Here is a 15701-nt window from a genome sequence, read left to right as displayed (position 1 = left end):
ATTGGAAACATTTTCATGATCGCTTTTTTCGTTTTACATTTTCATTTATTGTCATTTCCATTCAGTCAGTCATTAAGTTCTATTAAAATGTTAATTTACTACATATCCAAACAAACAAACAAAGTGTGCAATCCAATGAATGTTAATCTAACTGGGTTTTGATAGATAACATATCTCTTTTTCTTCTCTCAATTATTTTATTTCTATTGTGCACTCTAATCAATATTAATCAAACTATTGTTTGTTTATACATTTTAAGAATGGCGTTTATCTTTTTTGAGAATGAGTTCTTATTTTATATTATTTATTGGGGTCTACAACAGATGATACAAATGTTTGTGTCAGTAAATGTGTGCTAACAGAGGCGGGGGTGTGTGTGGAAATAACGGGGACAGAGCTGGCTGTCAGACGATCAGCTGTGCGGCGTCATTACAAACGGACGTCGCTTCACGTGATGCTTCGGAGGAAAGGACGTCCCATTACTCTTAAAACTCATTTCCCTGCTTCTCGTGGTTTCCTTGCGTCCCTCCATGCTTCCCTGGTGGGAGGGACTAGACGCAGGGAAACGACGCAAGTGAGGGACGCAAGGAATCCATTTAACCGAAGTGAGAAGGGCCCACCGTCTGCCGCGGCGTCTAATCCCTTCTCTTCGTGTGGCCGGTCTTTTTTCTTCTTCGTGTGTTATTATTTGACAGATAAGAACCACACAACTGCATTAGCGGCCGCTGTCGCCCTCTGTCGGCCGTCAGCGCAACTTAAATGATAACGTTAAACTATTTTTCTTTAAAGGGCCGGCCGGCCGTCAACGGCCCTTCACGACCGGCCGTTCTGTGATTCTCCAGATTCTACAGATGGCCAGTCCGCCCCTGTCCTCCGCAGTGGTTTGCTTTGAAACAATTTGTCAAAGAGAGCCTTGTGGCATCATAATAATCAAAAGCCAGTCTCGGATTTGTTTTACTTGGTCTGGATTTTGGTGATTTGTCCCTTGAAAGGGGTTAAATTCCTTGTGGTGTTGATGCTAAACAATCCTGCCACTATTTCTCCTCCTGAGTTGTGGCTGATTGGGTGTCTAATTATGATCTTGCAAACTAAGATTTATGGTTTATGATGTGTCATTGCTGTGTAATGGAGCAAGAGAACTACAGTCCAATGTTGTGAAACCTGCAAAGAAGGAAATGTGTTCTGTTCAATCATAGTGACAAAACATGCAGTATGATTGGAATTAAAGCCTGATTGCCAGAATCAACACACATCTCACATCCTACACTCTCAAAAATAAATAAAGTTGATTTTGTCTTGGCAGCTGCCCGTTCTTTCCCATTGCGGCAACGAGGCAAGAAGGAAGAACAATTCCTCATACCTGAACCAACAATGTTTTGTATCATCATTATCGTTTTCCGAAGTAATGAACATGATTTTTCGAAAGAAGTGTCTTATTTTCTTATCTTAGGTGTGGATAGGCAACTAAAACGACACATTCAAAACCAGGGAAGGATCAGGGTCGTGGTTAAAAAATAAATAACGTTAAGTGTACAGTAGGTAGTCGAAAATGTTACCCAAATCGCAATCTCAAACTCGACCCCAATTATACCTCAACATACAAAATAATGTTTCCAAACAACTGCATTTTCAGTTATGTTCCAAAGGAAACTTATTTTCTGATGGATTAAAGTTTCAGTGACAAAACAAATCAATAATGCAACAAAACGACTATGTTAGCTAAGTAAACAATCTTGGTTTGGAATTTAAAAAGATTGTATTTATACTTAATTTTACGTTATTACAGAAGTACATTTTTACAAGTTGACTTTTGGTTTCACACAGGTCATGATCAGCGGCCTCCTAAGTGAAAGTCCTGTGTTTGAACGATTACAACTTTCTCCCTGTGCTGACTTCTGCATTTGTGGCAGTCAAAAACAAAGTTAATGCGAGAGAAAAACATTTCCTTTAGCTTTTGACTTTGTTTGAATGCCGATGGGATTTCTTGGTGACCAGGCTTTATACTCGCAGACATTTGCTGCTGGACCGCACAACACACAACAAGTTAAAGTATTCAGTAACATTTCATTATACGCAGAATGTATAATTAACTTTTGTAAATGAGGAGCTTTTCACGATGGTTACACAGAGATTAAGTTGAGAAGTTGTGTTCAAATCGAACACCATTACTTGAAGATATCAACTTCAAAAATGTTACCTACAGTAACTTATTTCAAAGCCCTACATACTGTATGTAACAATATGTTAGGGCTGTACAAGGGCGTGGAATCAAATGCACGATGCAGAGACAAACAAAGTATCAAAATAAAGTGTTTTAATGTAGACAGGTCATAACACACTGAATACATAAAGCAACAAAACAAAAACTACTAATACACTAATCTAACTCTATGGACGATAACTCTATGGACAATGACAAAAGGATCTTACGCTGGAAGGCTTGGAACACACAAGACAATCTGGCAACGAGACAGGGGAAGACGAGAACTATATATATAGACAGACAACACCAGGTGAAGACAATTAGACAATCACAACAGTGGGAAAACAGACAAGGCAGGAAACGTACTTTAGACACATGAGGGTAGACAAGACTATCAAAATAAAACAGGAACCTATCTAAACACATAACATGAAACCTAAACTAGGGAACAATCTTAGCAGAGCCGTCTACGCACAACACAATAATTGTAAGATTTGGCATTGTGTTTCACTGCTTCATGGATGAATCTCATCCAACTGTGAAGATGATCTTGCAGAGGTGTTCTGTTTGTGAGAAATCCAGAGGGAAGCCACTTAGAGTATCTATCCCTCTCATTAGTTAAAACCACGGAGCAAAACACAGGCGGATACCGAGCACAATGGCGCAATTGTTTTTCTGGGGTAGGATGAAATTAAGTGCTTTTTAATATTCACATATATCTGCTACCAGTTTGGATTGCAGCCCCCCCCCCCCCCCCCCCCCCCCCCCTTCTTTCCAGGAGGGCTTGTTTAGCCCTGGGGGGAACAGGTGGATGTTCGCTCTGCACAAACCCACACACACCGGGAGACAACATCACAGAATGAATGGCACACTTCAAATGTTTTTAATTAGCTAGTAATAGTACCTTTGTGTCCCAAATCTGCATAATTTCCATACCTCATGAGTCGGAAAAGGGCGATTATGTTCCATCATGCCACCCATCGATGTTTTCTTTGGCCATGCGATGCTATGTGTGCTTGGCAGGGGTGCCAGTCTCTGCATTTCAACACAGAGCATTTGTTTTAGAGTTAATTACACGGCAGGCAAAGGCAGGCAAAGGCAGATGGGCCTCGTTTCCTCCTATGCTCTGCGGGTGACAGTTATTGACAATTGGCCCTGTCTAGCCATAATACGCCAAAGGCAGTCAATCAACCACTTCCAACGTAAACATTGCAGAGAGAGGAGCTTCAAATGGGGCAGGTTTTACCCTGACAACTGTAACTATGTTCAACAATTAGTCCAAGGATTCCCGGGTGTTTACACTCCTTGAAATGAAAGAGATTGCCTTTCCTCTGACTGACAGTAGGGATTCTGCAGATTTGGTGTTTTCTTTTCATGGCAGATGACAACCACTCCAAGATGTCTGATTCACTGGATCTGATGTGTGTGATTGCCGGAGGGTCATGCTGATTCAGAATTGTTCACATTTGTTTTAGCCTGTATCATGTTCCAGATTTACCTCAGAACAAATCAGAACAATTTAAATTGCATACAATTGCATTTATTTTTAGAACATTTTTAATTGTCTGTCACTCACCTCACATATCCCTTGTCTTTTTTTTTTTAAGCACAGGTCTCTTTACACGCAAAGGTTAGTTGGTGTCTTTCTCTGTTGAGTGACTCTCAATCTTGTGTGAAAAGGGTAGGAAGGGTCAGCGCCTGTGAGTGACCCTCATCTTTTTACTCGCTCCTCTGATAGTCCCTCTCCTGCATCCAACACTTAGTCACAGCAGCTTCAAAGACATCCGCCATCACACCCTGCACATCAAAGGCTCACTGTCAGCATCATTGGCTGTCAAACTGTACAAGCGAGGGAAATCATATGCACCTTGTAAGAGGAAACCCAGATGTCACATCACAGTGTCCCAAATGGACATGTGTCCACGTATCGGCAATGTTGCATCGTTCCTTTGAGATTTGTCTATCTGGGAATTGAACCAAGAAACAGCTTTGTTCTCTTTTTTGCTCTGCCAAAAGAAGGTTCTTTTTTGCTTCAGTTGTTTGTTTGTCTTACTGTAAGTCGGCAGTATTTTTTAAAAACAACTGTCTGTGTGTTCATAAAACTTCTATTAACATTGCGAAAAAAAGGCCATAAAGACATCATGGCAGCCCATAAACACAATGGAGCACATTGTGATTTTGTTACATACTCAAAAAATGTACTTCTGCAAGAGAGCCAAATCAAAATAAGATAGCATTTTAAAATCTGAATATGTAATCAAAGGTAGAAATCTTATCTTAAAGGTGGGGTAAGTAAGTTTGAGAAACCGGCTCGAGATACACTTTTTGTTATATCCCATGGAATGCTCTTAACATCCCGATAGCAATGAATATCTTAAGTGCTTTGACAAAAAATCCATAAAAAAACGTCATCTGTGTAAGCCGTAGTACTGTAAAAAGCACGACCAATCATTTGAGCCGGCCCAGCTAAAGTAACTGGATGGCCTACCTGCCTGTCAGCCTTCCATCTGTGCACAAACTTATCTCGTGCCCTCATTGGTCATGTGCACGTTTGTGTGTGTTGGAGGAGGGGCTCTGTAAGGAAGTGGCAGGTTTTCTCCGGTTGTGTATTTTCAAATTCTAGCGCACTCGAGCTGGTTTCTCCAAAATTACCTACCCCACCTTTAAAGGTTAAAGATAATTACATAAATTACAAACAAGCAGATTTAGGCCACGTTTACACGGAGACGAAAACGAGGGTGAGCAGCAGAGGTGGGGAGAGGCGGGTCTATGGCGTCATTGTTATCAGGAAATGATCGTATAGGACATACACACGGAGCCGTTTGGCCCCCAGAGCATTTCGTCCGCAGATCTATCCACCTTGGGAGCCGTTATCGTTTGAGGGCTCCGTTTCCGCGGTTCTGTTACGGCCTCGTGTGGACGAACCGTCCATACGATAGAGAACTGCAGCGGATATAACCCGTTTCGTCTCTGTGTAAACGTGGCCTTAGTTTCTCAATGGTTAGCAATGCAAAATCAGTACAAATAAAGGTATTGGCAGAAATGATTGCACCTCAGGGCCATCGTAATTCATCCATTGCTTGGTTTTGTTGTAAGGCAATACCAATATAAGATAATGTGCACATCTAATCTCTAGACCTTGGCAGTTTTCATGCAATACGTCATTATACTTGAACATCTACCTGGTGATCTTCAGCTTTCTTTTAAAAATCTGTTCTGTAATCTGCCCAAATTCCATTAGAGTAAGACAAAAAATAGGGAGGTAAAGACACTAGAAGGAAGGAAGAGGGAGACACAGGGAGTAGAAACAGTGGCTCTATGTACAGCCACCTCAATTAAAGCATTGACAGCTTCCAATAGATTCATCTTCCTTAGCACTGACAGCTGCTGTAAGCCCTGTGAATCCCTGCAGGCTGACACACACACACACACACACACACACACACACACACACACACACACACACACACACACACACACACACACACACACACACACACACACACACACACACACACACACATACACACACACAAACACATTTGAGTGTCAGGCTGTCAGAGAGCACTGGGAGCAGTTTTTGGCCTAAGATCTCACGCTTTAGTAAAACACCGGGTTTCTGTCTTCGCTCTCAGGAGTTTGGAAGTTGCTCACATGAGCTGGAGTGCAGGTGGTCTGATATTCTGCCAAAGTGATCCGAATCTGAATCTGTGTAAATTACAGCGTCTCAAAACCTCACTTTCACGACATGTTCAGGCGAGGCTCGCGGTCGCAGATCTCTCTCTCTCTTTCTCTTTGTCTGCATGTTTTATTTCTTTCCCTCCTTTCCTCTCTCTTATTTTGCTGTGTCTCACACTCTTGAATGAAAAAGCAAACCATTGACCTATTGCAAAATGTAAGGTACATTTCTACTTATTATTGCAAGTATTAGTTATTTATTGCAGTATTTCCAATCTGACACAAAGTTTGAGTTTACTAAAACTTTCTTTCCACAAATATAAATACATTTTTCTTTAACTTTTGTCACATTTCATTCTTCGTTGGTGTTAATCATCAGATGTCAGAGTGGCTGAATATAATTTAGGAAATGTGACTGATATGAAAAAGGTCAATTCATTATTAAAAATTGCAACAACAAATATCTATATGGCAAAAGTGACTCTGTGCATACACAGCAAGGATATCTGGCAATGCAGCAGATAGAGTTCAACAGAGCAGAACTAAAGAGAAAACAATTAAATGAATAACGATTTATGCATTCATTTTTGTACATTTTTATTTATATGGCAAAAACCTTTAAATGCATCATTTTATGAGTTGTTACAGTAAATTCACTATAAAAGATCATAAATACTCATCAAGTACATTTTTCTCAATATTTCCCAGATCACCATTTCTGGACCTTGAGAAATGTATCTGTAACTTCTTTCCAGAGGGTTTTTAAGCTCTGTTGTTTAGTTAGAGATTAATATTCCTCATGGTAATTACAGACACGTCTCTTCTCATTTTCTCTATGAATGTCTTCTGGACATGGGAATGTGAGCAGGTAGTTTTTAAGGTCTGTGGGACAGTGGCACGTTCTCACCCTGCTCTCTGGATGTACAAACAAACTGTGAGCAGACGGGGACAAAAGGCAGGCTTATGGGCGAGGCCAGGAGGAATTGGGTGGATCAAGGAGCGATGTGGGAAAGGTGGAATCTCCCGGTGATCCTCCTGGGACCCCCAACCAGGAAGAGGAACGTCAGATTTACAGGATTCAGCGTTTTCCTGGGAAACAAGGAGGCTTTGACGCACTCACATACAGTGAAGGCTTTCACATGCAATTAGAAAAAACTGTGAAAGTGTGATAAATAATAGCAGGTAGTACACTTTTTAAGATTGCTGAGAAAACAAGCTGATGGACTTCTCACATAGACATATCTGAACTTGCACAGACACATATCACTGAAAATCTGCCTGGAGTAGCTGACATGACAGAGACATATGTTTATGCAAATGCACAAATCACCTATGTAATGAATGTCAGATGATTCATCCTTTGAAATGAAACTGAAAACAAACACTCTTACATATACATTTACAAAAACTTCCTCAAAATGTGAACTCAGAATTGCATTTGAAATTCCAGATAGAAGTCAGATTTTCTTATTATCTGGCTTCTCATTCACTAGATTTTACCCACAACATAAAATAAACCTTTAATAATCCCCAAAGGAAATTAAGGATTAATTTCCAAATCCATATCTGACTGTGTAAACTAAAACGCCTGATTTGTTTCTTCTTTGTAGGTTTATTTTTAACTTTTTGAGATATAATGTTTTTATTGTGTGTTTGTATTCAGTTCGAACGATTATATTATTCATACATTTTGAATATTGCAATTTCCAGAAAACACAGAATACCAAATTATCCTTAAAGCACTTTTCAACACAAGGCAATTCAAAGTGCTTTACAAAAAATGAAAGACATTAAGAAAAGGGCATTTAAAATCAGTCATTAAAAAGAAAAGCTAATAAAATAAACATTAAAAGAAAAAATACATGGATAAAAGTTACAGTGCATTTACAGTTCATACAGTACATCTAGCCTGAAAATGTATTGGGAAAAACATACACACCTTTTTAAAAGTGTTTTCCAAACTGAGAATATAGGCTGTCATGTTTATCAAATGGCTTTTTGGGAGAAACCTGGGCGTGAGGACGGCAGGTCTGTGGGACCCCGGCCTGAAGTAAGAAGAGAGCTTAGAGAGATTACAGTTAAAGAGTATCTCGTCCTGTGGAGCCCCTTCTAAACACCAGCTCCCATCAGAAGGGCCTGCTCTGATGGAGGAAACAGCCCAGATTATACCAGTTTAGCAGTAATCCCCCTCCTCTGGAGCCACGCCAGCTCCGAGGAGAAGACCACCGCTCCACTGGAGAGACAGAGAGAGACAGAGGTTTTACAAGACACAGATTTACAACAGTTAGCATTTACATTTTTCAGCATTATAACTTTTACAATTAATTAAGCAGGCGACTTTAGTGGCAGAGAAAAATGATGTGAAGCTAAACTTGAACCCATACAGTAGAGGTTGTTTTGTTATTAGCCCTGACTAAGACCTACAGTGGATGAACCATGTTGTTAGTTGTCTTCTTGTCACACATTGTGGTGTGCCTGGATTGCTTACCCATAATCCAGTACTTGTTTTTGTTCTTTTTTATATAATTTAAAACACCACAAATACACCAAGTTTTTGAGGAGATTTTAATTGCATTAGTTTTCCAATACACCTTTCTCCTAAAGGTTTGTGCTATCGACTAATTTAAATAAAGGGTCTAAAGAGAGAGGATAATGTATGGTGTTTATATTCATGAATGGACTTCTGAAGAGTGCACATGCAGGGGTCAGGTGACCTTCAGTTAAAGCTCAGTTCAAACTAGAGATTTCCTGAAAGTGTCTCTGGTTTGCTTTAATAATGAATATATTAAGTCTCTTTATCTGCAGCTGATGTCCAGGTAAAAAGCAGAACCTGAGAGTTGTGGTTCCTCTACAGAAAGACACACAAACGGCCATCACATAGCCTGTAGATGTTTTGTGTCACTTTCTATTTGGGTGTCTTGCTCCTTCAGCATGTCTTTAACATATGCAGTCTTTACCCAGAGGCCTGTTCTCTCATTATCCACCCATGTCAAAAAGCCCTCTTTGAGAATATTTGATCCTGGCAGAATAAATAAACATGAGCAGTCAAACTCAGAATATCCGTTGGGCCAATATATGAGTCTAAACTCTCAGCAAGTTCCCTCATGCAATTGGTGATGGTAAAATGTAACACCCACAACAAATAATTGTATTGAAATATGTTTAAATTCAGAAATATCCCTGTGCTGTTATGAACATTGACAATTCTGATCATTTTTTGAGTCATTTAATACATTTCTGTGATTTACTGCCCCTAATTTTTGTGTGTCAGCATCTGTCAAAATGTTTTTTTTAAAGACATTTGCACTCAACACATCACTTAATCGGTGGGTGTCACCAGTTTATCAGTGACTTCTGTGAATGACAATGTCACTTGAAGCCACACAAGTGAGACAAGTTAGATGAACAGTTAAATGGATTAACCCAAACTGCATAGTTTAGAACTAATGTATCGTGGGTATTTCTGCAGATATTATCCCAACTTTGGACTTGGATACAGTGTGAATCCATATTGTACTGTATTGCAGCTGACAAATAATTGTTGATTGTAGATTGATTTTGATTGTGGACCAGTATATCTGACATTATTATAGTGTATATGTGTATCTGCTATCTATGGATTTATACACTAATTAAGTACTTTTACAAACAAAACAAACTCTGACAGGGCGAGAAAAGAAAAGAGCTCAAAGACAGAAACAGACAAACTGCCTGATTGATTGATGGATATAAATCCTGCCAGACACACTGAGTCAGCGTCTGAGAATGAAAATCAGAGATTGGAATGAGCGAGGAGAGGGGGGAGAGATGTGAGGAAGAAAAGAAGATAGGGAAAGAGAATAATGAGACATTTATGAAACATAAAGTGGAAAATGACTCCGTTAACTCACCTCTGATAATTGGTTCAGAGCCAGACCACACACAGGGAGAAACAGATAGGATATCTACACACACACACACACACACACACACACACACACACACAACACACACACACACACACACACACACACACACACACACACACACACACACACACACACACACACACACACACACACACACACACACACACACACACACACACACACGCACACACACACACACACACACACACGCGCACACACACACACACACACTCACACACACACACACACACACACATACCTGGCTGGGTGGGCTTGGTTGCCTGAGGCTACAGTTTTGGCTGTTACCAGTTTCCATGGCAACAACAGGAAAGTTGACAACCAAAATTGCTATACACTGATGGAAATCAATTATAAAAACGAATTGTCAACACATAAAGTTTTAACTGCTACAGTATTTTACATTATATATACACTGTAGCATATATTTGTCGTGCATGCGAAGACAATGCTGTAAATATAATGTGCATGATTTCATTTATTCAAAGCAACATAGCAAAATGCTATAATGTTGTTTTAGTAGGCTACATTTACATATATATTTTTAATTAATAATAATTCGTTTATTTTTTATTTATATTTACCACTATGTTTGGGATATTTATGGGTTTAATTGGTTAAAGTAGCTTAACTGTAATAGTGCCTGTTACTGTAACTGCATCCTTGTGGTTATTGATTAAATTCTTGTTTTTTTTATGGGGATGGGTGTGCATATGTACATGTCATGTGGTGTAATAAAAATGCAAATATACTTTTGGAAAAAAAAGTATTGATATTTGCTGGTTTTATCAAATGTCATCACACTTTACTGTGATGAGACCACAGGATTATTGTACGGTCAAACCCCTGAGACACAAGAAAGGATGCTCTCAGTAAGCATTTCTGAGAAAATACCTATAATGATATACAAGTGTCATCTAGTTTGATCAATAGAGGCAAAACTCTTTTTGACAGGACCATTTGTTTTGTATTTTAATGTTTTAAATTCACCCAGTTGACTTTATTGATATACAAAGTTAATAAGAGCTTCCAGCTAAACCCATTCTCTATCTAAGTCAAATATTAACGTTACTTTTTTCTTAAATTGGTGAGATTGTGTTTTTGTTCTCCTTGTTGTGCTCTTTTTACACCAGCAGAGGGCAGTGCAGGTCTGGAAAAAGAAAGTATCAGAGCAGAAGCTTTAAAACATACCTCATGGTTGTATTGGCAATATTCAATAGAACATTTAGACTGTGTTACATTTAAAAACTCTAAATCCAATAATACTGTATTATAGTTGACACAGCAGTGTATTCCACTAATATCACAAATCTGCATTATTTGACATCATATGACTTCTCTGTCCTTAGACCCCTGTAGCATGATGTTCAAGAAGATCTCCCCCCCCCAAAAAAAATTCAATAGATCCCATGTCTTTCAAATAAACAAACATTATAAAATAACAACATAGGCAAGTCTGTCCTCTCCCTGCGGGTGTTGTGTTGGAGTGCATGAGGAACAGTGGACTTCATCCAAATATCAGCATTATGTAACTTGAAATGTTCTTAAATCATACAGTGCAAGAAAGAAAACAATGATGCACTATTCCTGCTGGTGTCCAACAATGTCCACACTTTAGAAGCAAAAAAAACCGTGAGTAAAGAAGAAGATTCACCAACTGTTGCATAATGGAAAACTAATGGGCTGCAATCGTTTGAAACCGTTTGAATCTGTAGAAATGTGTATATTATTTTGAGTGCAACAATGCGAGAAAATCTACAATTCTGTTATCTACAATTATTACAAAGAAATTCAAAAATAAAAGGACATTTCAGAAATGTAACTGAAGAAATGTTTAAATACAGAGATATCAGTCAACATGTTGTTTTATTTCCTGTTCCAGGAAACAGAGGATGCCAGACTCCCACTGGTGTCTTGCACCACTCTGTATCTACTTGATGGATGTTTTCCTGTGTTTCTGGTGAAAGTCTTTAAAACACCACAGCTGCTGATCAGTTTTAGTCAAACCGACATCATGGTGTCAAAGAAAGACGTCCTTGTGGCTGCTGCAGCTTTTGTTTGTGCCCTCATTTCACACAGTGAGTGGATTTTCTTTCATAGCAAAAGATGAATGTGTTTAGATTTTGTTTCTGAATAATTCATGCTCAATGGTTTACATTTATCCTGTGATGTCTGTATTGTTTCTGAAAAACTGTTGTATTGTAGAAATGTCTTGTTTATTATTTGCAAATGTTTCAATTGTTTCCAAGCACTTTGCTGATATCCTACAGATACGATTCGATATAGAAATTAGGCAAGGCAACATTTAAAAAAACATGGCAATTAAAATGTATTAAGATATGTTTAGAACAGTGTTAGGAAAATATCACTCGACACCAGGTTGAGAATCAATAATCAGGTACTAATTTATTCTTGCAAGAAGGAGCAGAGTTAAATCACATAAGGATATGGTTTAACTCATGGGGTATGTTGCTCACCGGAGCAGCAAAAAACATCAGGCTTATATAGTCCAAAACACGGAGATAGATAACAACAAAGTCGTAAATCGAGGTGGCACTAATATCATCCGCGGGTGTCGGAAAGATGGTGTCGGGATCATCTGCGACGTCTTCTGGAAAGAGTCACGTTCTTCCTTCACGCCTCATAGAAATTAGATATTTAGGAGACAACAAGTATGTGTCTGTCTCCTCATAAATATCAACAACCCGAAATGCCCTGCCCCCCACAGCAAGAGGCAGCTGCAAGGTCATGCACAGTTCAGTGCATTAAAACAAACCATAAAGTGGAGACAACAGTATTTCTCCAACAAACAGTCATTTAAAAGCCAAGTAAATAAAAATAGAATAAGACAGGAATTTAAAAATAAAAAGGTGACAGTGCAGTGTTAGTTATATGAATAGGTATTTCATTTAATAAATGCATAAAAAGTCAATCAGAATTAGATGTAATGACTTTTTAATTGGCTTTTTAATGACTGTTTTTACATTCTTTTGCACTATATCTGAATGCTTTTGATGTTTTTTGTAAAGCCCATTGTGTCTAAAGTGCTATATAATAAACTTCCCTTGCCTTGCATAAATGCTGAAAGGCTTTTCCCCAGCCATAGGGCTTTGAAGCTCCCTTGCTATATATACTGTTACTCTACAACCATAAATGTCAAAAACTTTATTCGGTGTGTTCTGATTATTTCAGGTGAGGGCATAATCGGTGGCAGAGAGGCGGTGGCACACTCTCGGCCCTACATGGCCTCCATCCAGGTTCCTGAAGGAGAGAACATGAAACACGAGTGTGGAGGCTTTGTGGTGGCAGATCAGTGGGTGATGACTGCAGTGCACTGCCTGCCAACAGGGTGAGGAGATCCTCTTCTGATCAATGTAGTTTGCAATGAGGAAAGCATTACGTTCAGATAAACAAGTATACAGTCCATTTGGTCCCAGTGGACAGAATACATTTAAGATATTAAGTATTTATTTAAATATTTACTTCTTTATATTCCACTAAATTACCCAGTTTGTAAGGGAACGTATCTCGGATTTAGTTTGTGAGTCTTCTGCGGAAATATTATTATGTTTAATTAAATAATTTAGTTTGTTACCTAATTTGGAGTATTTTAGGAACATATGCAGTTTAGCTCTTTTGTAATATAATATGTCTTCATAATGCTATTAATAATCAGAATGAGAAGGAGAAGGAGAGGGAGAAGAAGAACAACAACAACAACAACAACAACAAGACCTTATCAATCTATTTGGGGGAGATTCTGTTTTTGCTCATTTGTTACGCTGTTCCAGTTGAAATGTTTTGGAGATAATTGAATTATTAATAATTATTGTTCTTTTTTCACAGGCCAAATGGAAGGCAGGTAGTGCTGGGTGTCCATTCTCTGAGTGAAGCTGAAGAGACGAAGCAGACATTTGATATCATGGAACTTCACAATCACCCAGACTTCAAGGCGTCAAATTATGATAATGACATTTCTTTAATCAAGGTATCAGCGGTACTGACATTTAAACTGCTATGATGTTCTGTTTGTAGAACAAGCCAACAACAGAACTATGGATATTAAGCTTATTCTATTTTTTAACAATTTTCTTGATTTTTTTCAGTTGGATCGTCCATTCAACATCTCTGAGGCTGTTAAAGCAGTGCCATTCCTGCGAACAGGTGGCACAAACCCCGGCATAGATGAAGAGGTGGACTCGGCTGGATGGGGGTCCCAGGATGATCTGGGGTCCAGGCCAGACAAGCTGAAGGAGGTGGTCATAGAGATGGTCAGCTCAGTCCGGTGCAGACGCAGCGACTACTTTGGCAGGAAGTTCACCAACAACATGATGTGTGCTCATAAAATTTGCCCGGACCCCTGTGACCAACCTGACAAGAAGGAAGACACGTGTGATGTAAGGTTTAGTCATTCTCTTTACTGAATGTTAATGATTCTTCACATACGGGAGAGACAGCATCAAGTTTGGAAGGCTATGAGAAAGTTATGCATTGGGGAATGGAGTACTCAGATCTTTTACTTTACTTGTAAAATATGCCATATATACTAGAATGAAGAAGAACTCTGTTACATGCAAAATTCCTGCATTCCAAATGCACTTCAGTAAAAGTGAAAAGAAAAGTACTCAAAATGCATGATGGTCCATTCCACAATAATATATGTTATATTGAATTGGAAGTATTGATGCATGAATATGTTTATAACTTTTTATTTTACTATACACTGCGGGAACGCTTGAGAATCAAAACAATCGATTCATAATATTTTATCTCATGATCTGTATAGAATATATGATGAATATATTTTGATTATATTTTGTATTATTCATCAGAATCTAACTAAAGCTGTCAAATACATTTTTTTTAGTATTGAATTATAATAGAAAGACATTTAAATAAAAGTAAAGTAAAAGTATCACATGTATTGTATGTGATACTGTATTGTATTGTATAGTGTTATGTCTTTATTAAAAGTTCACAGATGGGATTTCCCCCCTTTTCTACAGTATGATGACATCTTTAGGTTGTGTGGCCGGAAGGACATGTTCTTTACCGATGCTAATATTGTTATCCAGCTTTTAAATTGAAAACTTGCAGTGAAAGTGTGTTTCTGTTGTCTCTCAGGGTGACTCTGGAGGTCCTCTGCTCTACAACGGCGTCGCAGTGGGCATCACTTCCAACGGAGGAAAGAAGTGTGGCCAGATTAAAAAGCCTGGAATTTACACCATCATCTCCCTCTACACTGAGTGGATCACCAGCACCATGGGCCTGCAGCCCACTGAAGCAGTTGGAAGTTAAAAAAATCCTGCTTTCACTGACGCTCTAGAGATTGATCTGCAATACTGCAAACATACTACAAACACATTTAAAAATAGATTATCCATCACGTTATAAAGGAAACAATAAAGTACAGTTTATCACATTCAGATGTCTGCCTTGATTTCTCACTTACTGTGTAGAATAAGTGTTTTGGATTAACAGGCTTTATTGTATACTTTATTAAGTCAAATGAAAGCTGCACAATAAAAAAAACGGAACACATTTTTAAGGGCAATCTTGTTTATCCATGTGTAATCAGATTGTTGGCACATGAGTCCATCTGAAGGATGATGTTAAGGATGTAACTGTTAGGCAATCAATATATCAACAAGCAAATCTTCTAAATGTGTCAGATAAGTCAAGGGAAAATCCAAAAGTGAATACATCCGGCAGCTGTACTTCTTCTTTTACTCCTCTTTATGCTCAATAAGATAGCACATGATAAATTCCTGAATTTGTACATTTGATGATAAACTCAGTTACCTCACTCACAAGCATTTCTTCACTCAAAAACCAGTACTCTCTACAAGCACAAATCTCTTTGTCATGCACCAAAAAACCAACAGACGCTTATA

General features: G+C 38.6%; 1 protein-coding gene across 1 annotated transcript; it reads left to right on the top strand.

Annotated features, from left to right (window-relative positions):
- The first annotated feature begins 11740 nt into the window (after positions 1-11740).
- cfd (complement factor D (adipsin)) lies at positions 11741-15348 on the top strand. Its single transcript, XM_034235273.1, has 5 exons — positions 11741-11885; positions 13000-13156; positions 13654-13795; positions 13914-14204; positions 14932-15348. The coding sequence occupies exons 1-5, from the start codon at positions 11822-11824 to the stop codon at positions 15103-15105; spliced, it is 828 nt and encodes a 275-aa protein (XP_034091164.1). The 5' UTR covers positions 11741-11821; the 3' UTR covers positions 15106-15348.
- The last annotated feature ends 353 nt before the right edge of the window (positions 15349-15701 follow it).

Source organism: Gymnodraco acuticeps, unplaced genomic scaffold (assembly GCF_902827175.1).
Source record: "Gymnodraco acuticeps unplaced genomic scaffold, fGymAcu1.1, whole genome shotgun sequence".
Lineage (NCBI taxonomy): Eukaryota > Metazoa > Chordata > Actinopteri > Perciformes > Bathydraconidae > Gymnodraco > Gymnodraco acuticeps.
Note: the sequence above shows the minus strand (reverse complement) of the source record. Positions and strands in the feature narration are given on the sequence as shown.